At 42.1% G+C, this 12,216-nt stretch overlaps 1 protein-coding gene and 1 long non-coding RNA gene across 2 annotated transcripts; both read right to left on the bottom strand.

Annotated features, from left to right (window-relative positions):
• Nucleotides 1–389: 389 nt before the first annotated feature.
• LOC100843510 (dirigent protein 22) lies at nt 390–1,965 on the bottom strand. Its single transcript, XM_003578257.4, has 3 exons — nt 1,623–1,965; nt 849–1,020; nt 390–693 (listed from the first exon to the last, which is right to left on the bottom strand). Exons 1-3 carry the CDS (start codon nt 1,898–1,900, stop codon nt 646–648), a joined length of 498 nt encoding a protein of 165 aa, XP_003578305.1. The 5' UTR covers nt 1,901–1,965; the 3' UTR covers nt 390–645.
• Nucleotides 1,966–4,435: 2,470 nt separating this feature from the next.
• On the bottom strand, nt 4,436–6,055 carry LOC112268836. The gene is made up of 3 exons (XR_002960328.1): nt 5,815–6,055; nt 4,690–4,805; nt 4,436–4,592 (listed from the first exon to the last, which is right to left on the bottom strand). It is a non-coding gene; the product is annotated as an uncharacterized LOC112268836 (long non-coding RNA).
• Between the last annotated feature and the right edge of the window lie 6,161 nt (nt 6,056–12,216).

The raw sequence follows: 12,216 nt of genomic DNA, 5'->3' as shown, positions 1-12,216 counted from the left end.
TAGATCGCTCACCTACGGACATTGCTCTTTCCAGAGCTCAAGCGATCGATCCTACTGGAAATAAAGGAACGCTGTGACTGGAGCTGGCATCTGCAATTGATGAGGCGTTGCGAGCATCTCTGCATGTGGACATGCCACATAACCTTGCTGCCTGGGCTTGAGGCTCATACATCTTTAGCTCCTCAGCGTTTAAGATTTACTTCTTTTTGGATTTGGGCCTGGTGAGTTTGGATCCTCGATCTTTCACCTACCACCTTCTGTGTCAATTTCCATACTGCATATATGCACCGAGAAAGCAACCCCCTTCTCAGTTCTCACTTCAATATGCACAATACCCAAATAAGAATCACATGTATCCCAAATATTTTGAGACATTCCATGATAAATAATTGATGAGATAATTCCAGAAGAACACTAAATCCTTCTGACAAAATTTAATCGTGGATATAATTAAAACATGAGTTTAGAACGTACACACAGGGAAAAAAATTAAAAACCACACGAGATGACAAACTCGCACATATTTTTAGAGAGAATGCGAAATGTGGTAGGTGCAATCTCACACACAACAAGACAATGCTTCGATAACAAATTATTCTTCTATCCGTGGAAGATTTATTGAGCAACCCGTGTGTGTTGATGTGTTCAAGTTTGGCTTGCTGTGTCACCAGGAACCCCGAGCGTCCAAGGAACCTGTACTCCCGTAAGTTAAAGAGCACACACAAGTACCATATAAGTCGTTTTTCATAGGCATATATAGTACTCCATGAACTGACTTGGTTGAGCTGCAGCAAGTAATTAAATCATGGAAGCCATGGAAAATCTTGGTTGATGAGCTGCAACCTCACCTTTTTCATGGGCGTGTATAGTGCACGCAACTCAATTTCCTGAAATTCTCCATACATAAGAAGATTGTACATGATGCCCTGCGCAAGAGTAAACTCTCCCGTCCCACCAACAATGGCCCATTCTCTTTTGTGCAGACCAGTCCCCATGACATGTAGTGTGGATCCATTGAACCTGATTCATGCATAAAACAAACAAAACGTTTCGTTTTTATAAGATTAAAATGTCATCAGTTCAGTTAAATAATAAGTCCTGCAAAAATAGAGTAAATTCCATTTTTTTTACCCCCAAGCTCAATTGTTTTGACAGTTTTTACCCCCTTTAGCAAGATTTTCATTTTTGTACCCCATTTAACACAACTTATTCCATAAATTACGCCATTTAAACTATGCCCCAAATCCCCTCAACACTGACAGGGTGGCCCCGCTTGCAGGCCGATGTGGCGTGGTCGGATGCGGACTGCTCCAGCTCAGGCGAAAATCTCATGGTGTGAACATACAAAATTAGTTTATATATACTGATAAGATTTGGAGCAAAATTTTAAATGGGGTAATTTCTGAAACAAGTTTTGTTAAATGGGTTAAAAAAAGAAAAATCTTGCTAAATGGGGTAAAAAATGTTAAAGCAATGAAACTTGCAGCTGCATACTCCTTTATATATACTAGTTGTAAGAAGAATTAAAAGAGAAAATTTTCTTACATTAAGAGACATATTCAGTACTATGTAGCTAGAAAGTATCCACGACAAAAATCTAAAAAATCATGCAAGCCTTGTACCTTTCATCCTCGAACACTATGTTGACAGAGGCCTGCCAACCGTCGGTGAGCTTCCCAGCTTGAGACTGAAGGCCTTGCAACCGCGCAACAAGGTTCGCCTCGGGGCCAAATCCGTCATATATGGGCAGGTCACTGGCAAGAACCAGACCAAATTCCATATGCTCGTTGGAATTAACTATTGTTTTGTCATTACTGTCACAGCCTTCTCTCTTGAGATACAACCTGAAGAACAGTTCGTTCTGCTCAACTGGGCGGAGGGGTTTGATTTGGAAAGCCATGGCTTGCGCTACTTACTTGCAGGCTTCCTTCTATACTGAGCTTTTAGACTAACCAGGGCGAGCTCTCATATAAGAAGACATGCACCTCCAGCATCTCGCACCGTGTACTCCAGACTGGAAGCCAATCAAACATCATTTTAAAATAACAAGAAAGATAGACCAAGCAAAGTTGTAAATTTTGCAAAGACTTGCTAGGGTCTTCGGTGTTAAAGTCCTAAACAAATGGCTCGAACGTGAAGTTATTGACTAGCTAACCACTCAATAATCCACGCCCGTTTGAATACTACTCATCAAAGAGGTTTATTGATGTATTTATTGATGTACTAGGGACAAATTACATGTTCTCATACACCGGTTGTTGAGCCAAACAAATACACAAAGTACATGTCTGCTAGCAGTGATACTAAACAAATGGCTCGAGCGTGAAGTTGATTAGCTAACCATTTTCTGCTTCTTGCTTTAGGAATGGCTGATGCTGCGCTTGACGTTTTTAGACCATGTTTACAAGTAATGTCGTAGACAGTGATATTTATTTCTATAAACTTGCTCAGACTTCAACAAATTTGAATTAGGGCCGGAATAGGATAGGGTACCTAACGGCAGCAATAATCAAGACCCATGTAAAGATGAAAAACTATATATGCATGATCTCTGACCAGTGGATCACATAATTTTGTTGTTTTGAAGCCTGCTATGACATTGGAGTTTCTCACAGTCTCAACTTGGTGACGGTGGGAGCATATAGTACTCATAATACAGCTAATAAAAATAATATAGTACTCATAATAACATGGTGGGACCATTTAATTTTTGGGTGATATACCATTGAGGCCTTGTTTGGCGCTAGTATTTTTTGGGTGTGTTTTAGGTTATTATCCACTCCAAATCGAAAAACATTAAAAACCCCAAATGATTGTTTGGTAAAACAGGATTGGAGGGGATTATCCCTAGTTTTCTCCCACAAAACACTCCATTTTGTAACACTTATCATATTAGTGTTTTTTTGAAAAACACTACTGTTTTGGGTTTTTGAGAAATACCAAAACACCAGGGACTAAAAAAATACACTAACACGAAACAAGACCTGATGAGTTCTGATCATGTTTCACTTACTGAACCACCACATCGGTTATTTCACGCTTTTTATAAATATATATATAAGCATCTCCTCGTGGATCTCTCTTCGGCTACCACCATCTCATCATCCTCTCGTGCTCAAGTAGGTTTTAGATAGTAAAATTTAGATCGATCAAAATATCTCTTTATTCTACCGTCTCGGCCTCACCTGGTGTTCCCGGCGTATGCATTAGCTTAGCTAGGAGAGTAGGAATGCGAGGTGCCAGGAATATACAGAACCGAGACATGAAAGGCGACATAAGATTGTGGCTGGAATATACCTCAGGGTATTTTCAAGCTTCTGTAGGAAGAAGCTTGTCTCTTGGTCACAAGGGTTGATTCAGTCCGCTAGCTGTAGTTGGGACATTCCTAACTGGTGAGCTTCGCGTCTCAAACTTCATACACTAGTAAGTGTGTACGTGCACGCACGTCCCCTAAAAGTTAAAACATATCTTTCAGTTTCAAATCTCATTTCTCTTCAAATAAGTTACTATTTTTTATTATCTTTTCTTACTGAGTCTAAAATTTAAAACACGTCTTTCAAATCTCATCTCTCTTCAAAGTAAGTTGACTTTATTACCATTTTCCTTACCGACGCACTCAAATAGATGTCATGATATATGCTTATCATTGCATTAGATAAAATTCACAAGCACAAAAATATATTGTAATTAGTAGCAGAGATTTTACAATTCCACCCTTAAAGCCATAAGCCATACTTAAAAGACCCCAATAGATCAGAAGTATTTTTCTGTCCATACTTGTACTAAAATTGCTAGCTTCTGACCCAAACCCAAAGTATCTTTTTACATAAAAAAATATATGATGGCATCCTCTCCATCATATTGTACAATCAAGCCAATAGCACCTGATTTGCACCCCCAAATTGTGATTTTTCTAGCACTCATTATTTATGTTTCTATCAGAGCCATTTTCTGGCCATCATTAATACTACTTTACATTAAACGAACTTCAATCAATGAACAAAAATTAGAGACGCCGAATTACACTCAGCAAGTTTGAGTCGACGCAAGCTTCAAGTAACTTAAAAAAAAGTATCATCAACAGCTCTTTGGTCTAGCTTGTATACATGGAATTCTTCTCCTTCACAATCTGGCCAATTACAATTATCTATACCCAATCACTTTGGTCGAGTGCAAGAAATAGGAAAGCCATTACACACATTTTTCCATAATGTATCACACGTTTAAAATAGAGATCGTATCTAACCATAACCGTGATACTCCGGACCACTCTCTGAAAAAATAAACAAAAGAGTGTAACTAAAATTATCAACTATTCTTGCTCTATGATTGAAAAAATCAATTCATTCATACTCGCAATTTATCTAGTTTCAACCCTGTCACTGCATATTGACAAAAATAGAGAGGGAGTGACAAAGCTACAGACCATCTCCCTTGCCGCCGCATATTGGCAGCGAGCAGGTTGAGGGTCTACTGAACATGAACTCCAGTGGCGTGGTCTTCTGAAGAACAAAAGGTACGGGAACTCGTCGAACTTGACATGTCCCTGCCGTCAACGACGACGCGGAGAAGGCGAGAAGCTCCTGCTCCACCTGCTCTAGCGTGACCGGAGCCCGCGCCATGTCTAGATAGCAGGCAACAAAAGGTAAAAGTAATGGAAAGATCAAAACTTCTTCCATCTATCTTTACCTTGTGGTTTATATGCTTCCCATCAACGCCTCCAAAAGGAGTTCAAGCAAGCATCCCCTTCTCAGTCCTAGCGGACAACCTCCATGGTAAAGCAGAAATGGCAAAAGGGGAACTGCCTACATACAAACATAAACAAGCATCCTCTTCTCGGTCCTAGCGGACAACCTCGATGGTAAAGCGGAAATGGCAAAAGGGGATATGCCTACATACGAACATAAGCATGACCAAATAAAAAAATAGATGACTTTTTATTGTTAGTATTGTACAGGACTTTGTTGATGCTTTCTTTGGATTAAAAATTCTTACATAACTTCAATTTTTAACAATCCTCACATCACCCCAAGAGAACTTTGTTTCGGAATAGTAATGTCTACATTTAGTTCCGGTACATTAGCTCACGCAAAAAGGACAAAGGCCAACAACCGAAGTTCCACCAGCCACACTCAAAATCGCCATCCAGCACACACATCCCTCCACCAGACCATAACAAATAGATGCGGGCTTCACAGAATTATAGAAGGGTACAGCCAAGCTAATTGAATTACTGCTCACAAAAGAACTATTAGCTCTTTCTGTGTATTAACAATTGTTTGTATCCAGTTTGTTCTAACCTGTAATATGCCATGAAACCAACTTATCGTGGTCTACCTCGAGAATAAGATTAAACAGATTCCAACTAACTTAAGAAAGAGAAAGGTATGTGGTCCTTGGTAAATCTGATATGAATTGCTTTGCATTACTATATTGTCGGAGAAATCAATGGTTTGAAGTAAAAATGATTGATCGGTTCAGAGATATACCTTCTTATTTACATGAGTATCATCATGAGATTTCATATAACACCTTGCTGGCAATCAACATGAAGAAATTAAGTGCTGCCATCCTGTGCATTTGAGACTGCAAGGTGATCTTGTATAGACCTCAAAACCAGAAAATAAATGAATATTAGGGGAACTGGGATACCATTGCTGCTTTGCGTTTTGAGTCTGAAAGTTTTTTAAGTATACTGCCGAGATAATTAGCCCCTATGTGCATCATCAAAACTGCTAAGAGTTCAGTCAGGCTGTGGTACCTAGTTATTGCCTTGGAGGCTGTGGTACCTAGTTATTCAGGTTGATGCCTTACCTAGTTATTGCCTTGGAGGCTGTCATCTACCCTCACTCCTTACTTCTTTATTCTTCTGCCTTTAGTTCCCTTGAGCTCCTCCTCCGTTTCCTTATATCTCTTCATTACCGTGAAGCAAAGCAACTTCTGACCAAAATCATTTCTATTACTTCGTAATAAAATCTTGACCAAGCAACGGAATCAACTAATAATTCAGTCGCCTCAAACACGTTTGCATTTGGATTGTAATTTGACAATTCAATGAAGCACAAACCTCGAAGGCATGATTCTCAGCGACATGGTGCGCGGGCCGGCGCGACAGTGGGGGACGGAGGTTGCAGAGGGGCGACCGCGGCGGGGGCGCCGTGGAGTGCGACGGCGGGATGGGTGGCGGAGGCGGTTGTGCGGGGCGGCAACTGCGGCGCGGCGCGCGGCCCTGTGCTGTGAGGGCGGTGGGGCGGATCTGTGATGGGGGGAACGCAGGGAGAGGCGCGACGGGTCGCGATCGGAATGCTTGGTCGCGTGGGCCGAGGCTTGCGGGTGGAGATGGACGGCGACGGCTGGCGAGCGGGAGGTGAGAGGGAGGGCAGAGGCAGTGCAGAGGCAGGCGCCGCGGGGGGGGGGGGGGGAGGGAGGAGGAGGCGGCGCCCGCATGGGAAGGGAAGGAAGAGGAGGTAGGTGGGGGAGGCGGGCCGCGGGGTGGAGGAAGCGCCGGCGCCGGCAGGGGAAGGAAAGGAGGAGGAGGCGGCGTCGAGGCCGGCGGGGTGAGGAGAAAAAAAAAAGAAAAAACGTTTCGGGACGAAAGATTCTTCTGCGGGGCGAAATTTCAGCCTCAATAGCTAATCACTAAGCGCACAAGCTTAGCAAGTAATCTGTGTTTAGTGAGTCTGATTGTGGGGCTATTAGTATTCTGTGTACGTTTAGTGGGGTGGACATTGAGATGAATATATTGATGCCTTTATAAGTAGTAGAGATAGAGATTCGAAACGAGATCTTTTACGGTCCTTCGAACCGTTGTGTGCCATCCATGTTAATAGATCCAAAGGCCCATATCAATTCATACTGGTGGTAAAAATAGGAGTAGCAAAACAGATTAGCAGCAGCTAGGATGGGTCAAAATCTTGGTAAAGTCCCGAATAATAATCCCCCAGAAAATTTCGTTTTTTGCATCCTGCTACCAGTAACCATCTCAAATCTAGGTGACATGCGCATGCAGGTACCATTGCTGAGTTTGGATCATCGATCTTTAACCTTCCACCTCATTCAATTTCCGTACTTCATATATCACTGAGAAAGTAGCCCCTCAGGGATCCAATATATCTTTGGCTACCATTGGGAGGATCTACATCTCCTAGGCAGCTCTTCCTCTGTTTCTTAACTAGACGTCTAGCTAAAACTCACAGGATATCTCTCATTCTAGGGTCTCCTCCTCGTCCTTTGCTGCCCAATCACACATAATTAAGTGTACCTAGGAACTTGTCGCAAAAACAAGTGTCCCTAGGAACAAAAGGTGTCAGGAAATTGCAATGAGTCTCCGTGGAAGCTGGGTCAAATAGACCTTTTCTGCTCCTTTGATTGAACGAGACCAAAGTCGATATGCTCCTTTGATTGAACTATTGTTTTGTCATTGCTGCCACAGCCTTCTCTCTTGAGATACAACCTGAAGAACAGTTCGTTCTGTTGAACTGGGCGGAGGAGTTTGAATTGGAAAGCCATGGCTTGAGCTACTTGGATAATAGGCCTCCTTCTCTACTGAGTCTTTAGACTAACCCGGCGAGCTTTCATATAAATAAGAAGACACATATAATATAGAGCACTTATGGAGGCAATGCAAGGTGGTGATCGCTTTTATGGTACAGCTGCTGCTGTTATTGAAGAATGTTCTAAACTTGCCAATGAATTTACAAAGATTGTCTTTGAGCACTGCCCGAAAGAGGCCAATGAAGTGGCAAATGAACTAGCTGGCATGGCACATCATGATCAGAGTTTTTGGGTTGATACCCCTCCTAACAATCTTTTAACTATCTTGCTTAAAGATGTAACTATGATTTCTGATCAATAAAGATTGCTTTACATTGTCAAAAAATAAAATAAAACTAGCAGGTATGCCCGCACGTTGCTGCGGATCAACAAAATCACAAACTATTTATTTTTATTTTCTGTGTAGGCAACTCATGACGCCGTCGAGGTCGGCATGCAGGTGTGATGGCGTCGGTTGTAAGACCTAGGAGAAATCGTGAAAAAAACTGAAAGAAAAATAATAAAGAACAATGACATATTGGTTGTCCAGCATCTCGCACCGTGTACTTCAGATCTGGAAGCCTGTCAAACATCGTTTTAATATTATTTTTCTCGCAAAACCAAACATCGTTTTGAAAAGGGAGAACGGTCTGGTCTAACAAGAAAGATGGCGTGCACATACACGTGCGGAAACAGAGTTGAATTTGAACTTCTCTTTGTTATTCCTTCTCGCGCTCGCGTGTGGGTGGAACTGGTCACAGCGCATGCAAGTCCCATATATATGGACTCCAAGCGAAAGAGCAAAGTCCTCCTCCAACAACCTTTTTCCTTTTCTTTTTTTTATCTTACTAGTGGATTATGTTTTGCTACTAAATACCTGCTCCGGTTTTCCGGATTCCAACTAGTTTTTTTTCTACACCTACATATTAATTTGAGAAAAATAGGACTTGCTTTCAGTTTGATAGCTCATTACATGATATACATATCAGAAATTAAGAACCTTGTTGTTTTTTTCAATTGATATGATAAAGTTGATATTCAGGTATTATCTCTTGGATCATTTTTATATGGAGTATCCTCCTCTTTTATCCATACAGAACGTGATGTTGCTGATGGATCGTGTTGTTCCTGTGTGAGGCTTGTTCGGGCCAGGCCCATACCAATTTACTTTTCTTCCTGTTTTTATATATATGTACTATATTATATTGGGCTCAGTTAAAACAATGGGCCACATTCCATCCTTCCACCCTATTTGATCTGCCTCTGATCACAATAATACTCCCTCTGTCCGTTTATTGTGGGCGTCATTTATTTTGCATTTAGTTCCCTAGTAGCAGGCACATACAACAGCTGTGCAATCATATAATCAATAATCATGACGCCTAGGAAAAAAAAAGGACGGAGAGAGTATGTTTTTCAGCCACCACTTAATTTCAATGAAGTGCAGGTTGTATGTCACCAAGATAGGCAGAAAGCACATGTCAAAAAAGACAGGCAAAACGCTCAAAAAAAAAAGACAGGCAAATAAAGCATCCTCAGGCAGGCCATCTTCCACTACCATTGAGAGGATCCTACGTTTTCCTCTGCCGCTTAACTAGTCGACTAGCGAAAACAGAGGGGAACGATGTCTCCATTTCTACAGGCTCCTCCTCCTCTTTTGCTGCCCAACTACACAAAATCGAGTTGCCTATGAATGAGAAGTGTCAGGAATTAGCACAGCCCCGACTCCAATTTGCCACATACGTAGCTAGCATAGGAAATGATAGGTTCGGTAATTTGAGAAGAGAAAACTTGTATCTCGGCATCTCGTTTCTTCCTAAATGGCTGGAATGCCTCTCATCCTCGCTCGGCCATCTACTTTCGAGGTGCAGCAGATGAATTGCTCGTTTGTCCGAGGTGACCCTTTGCCTGCAATAGGATCATTTCACGTCGGTAACCAACTGTTCCTAGTAATCTAATTTGGGTCCTGCAGCTGCCCCATGAAGGTGTAGATGAACAAAGGAGTCACACTGAGCACTTATTTACAACGTCATGTAATGGAGTATAACGAGTGCATCATAAGAATTGACATATTGTTGAAACAAAATGCCATCAAAGTTGACTAGAGCGGGGGTAAAAGAATCATGTGAAACATAACTAATTTGGGTCAACTTGTAAAATATCAGAGGAGTTATTATGATCACTGAACCTTTAGAAAGAATTATGTATCCAAACAAAAAGCTCGAAAAATTACGAAAATAAGCTGGAAGCAATGGCCGTTTCACTTGCCCCCCCTACTTTACTTGGGAAGAATACACCAAACAGAATTTTCCACTGCAGTTCTGCTGCTGCACCCATGGCGTTCCATCTCAGTTTTTCCATGGACTACCTCCAATAGACACCCGGTGGATCAGCCCATCAGATCACCCTGATCGAGCGGCGAGCTGTTCCACATGTTCGGGACCAGGAAGTCCTTGCGCTGCTGCATCTACCCGATCGAGATTGACAGGGGAAAGGTGCGTGCCAGGTTGCCGGTGCAGTGGTATGCCGTATGCCAAGATCAAGATGATATTCTGGTAAGAAGCTCTGCAAATTAACTGGTTGCACATATATGGGTCAAAGGAGATTTGTTGGTACAAGGTGGCTGGACTCATTTCAGTTGTTCCGCAATTAATTTCCCATCATGAGTTTATTTACGTACTCACTTGATTCCGCAGACCAAAAGAAGTCCAATTTTCACGGTGCCATGGGAAAATAATCTTAAGAGATGTGGTATCTCCAAAGACCCGGTGCATCATATGACATGGGGCTAGATTAGCTGTCAAAACTAATCCTAAAGCATATAGAGTGAGAAATGGAAAACAATAATCACGATTAGATACAGTGGATTGGTCACATGTCACAAGATAAACGTGGTCTTTCGGCTGAAGGAGAGACCAGATCTCTTAGGATTATTTTTCTGCAGCCAACATACCACATGAACTCAAATTTGGTCGGATTTCAGCTCTTAAATCCTAAAAACCAGATAAATAACCCCTTTGAGTGGTATTAGTGTGCTGACATGTCAAATTTTAGACAGTTTTGGACGGTTTGAAATCTCTGACACTTTGTTGACTAGATGACATGGCAGGTCTTGGTTTCCACGTTAAACAAACCCGGCGTCTCCTCAAGCTTGTTTGTCTCCCTTTAGTATCCCCTCTCAATTTCCTGTCTTAATACTGTCTACCAACCTTATCAGTCTTATTCATTCCTTGCATCAATTTCTCTCACAATGCCTCATAATACGAGCGAGTACTCTTGTCCTTACAGCCTGTAATATACCCACAACTCTTGTCCTTACACCCTATAATATATGAACTTCTTCCTACCCACATGCATGCCAGTTCTACATCTCTCCCTTTTATCTTGTTATGTCATTTTTACTTGTTTATTCGTTTGCTTCCCTCGTAGCTAGGCATGGAAGGTATCGGAAAAGGTACACACACAGCGGGTAAATTCCGGGACACCTGGGGACACCCGTGTCCCACCGTGCGCTGCACTCGCCTAGTGGACGAAGGCACCAATCATCGAGCACCCCTTGTCTGCCATGACGGAGCCGCCTTTGCCGAGCATCTCCTCAAGCTCGAATCGTCTCCTGATTCCCACGAGGTCGTCGAGAAACACCGTCTCCCTGGCTCAAACGTGCCGCCGTTGCTGTCGTAACAACTCCGGCAACACTGTACCGGCTCGAGAAGTATGCGATCTTCTCCCCCTCGCGGCGGCGCCGGTAGCTCCGCCGCCCGAAAAGGCATGGCCAGAGCCAAGAGGTAGCAGAACAACAGGCCGACGGCAAGCTTGATGACCGCAAAGTTCACCGGCTCCACAATTGCCAAGCACGGTTGTAGTTGGTTTAATGCTGACACAACGTCTGCCATCGTCGTCTGGTCAACGGAAAGTCAAAAAATCCTAGTCAGCTCTAAAACCATCTAAAATCTGACATGTCATCACTAATACCACGTAACGGGGTTATTTATATAGTTTTTAGGATTTAAGGGCTAAATCGGACCAAATTTCAGTTCATTGGGGTATGTGGCTGCACACCTACGTTTGAGATGGTGAAAATTGGACTTCTTTCTCTCGACTACGAAAGGCAACATGACATCTACACCAATCTACTACTAGTGAGCATGCATGCATGTAGTTAGCGTTTCCGTTTGTATTGTGTTTCTTAAAAAAAAAAGCACGAAAGACACATCAATGTATAGATTTTTATAAAAATCCAAGTCACTTGTTTCCGGATGGAGGGAGTGCTAGTAAATATGATGAAACCAAGACATGAACAAAAACATTTCTTACTTACATTTCTCTCGGCCATCACGTAAATAGTCATTGGAGAAACTTGGGGAGTATCATTGTTCGACGAGGTTTTGGCGTTTTGTAATATGTTAACAGCTAGTATGAGATAAATTGAAAGTATAAATTATTAATGGAATGAAAACAAAATGTATGATATTAAGAGTAAAATTACTTACGAGGTTTGTACTATGTTCTCAGGAATGAAACAATAGCCAGCGACTAGTTATGATAACTGAATTTTCACAAAGAATAGTCCAAGCAAAACGTTCAAAAATATGAAAACAGCTCGAAGCAATGGCCGTTTCAAACATTCAAAATTCGCTTGCCTGACTACTACTTTACTTGCCTGACTGTCTCAGCCACTCTTCT

The sequence above is a fragment of the Brachypodium distachyon genome, chromosome 4 (assembly GCF_000005505.3).
Source record: "Brachypodium distachyon strain Bd21 chromosome 4, Brachypodium_distachyon_v3.0, whole genome shotgun sequence".
Taxonomy (NCBI): domain Eukaryota; kingdom Viridiplantae; phylum Streptophyta; class Magnoliopsida; order Poales; family Poaceae; genus Brachypodium; species Brachypodium distachyon.
This window is presented reverse-complemented; position numbering and strand designations above follow the sequence as displayed.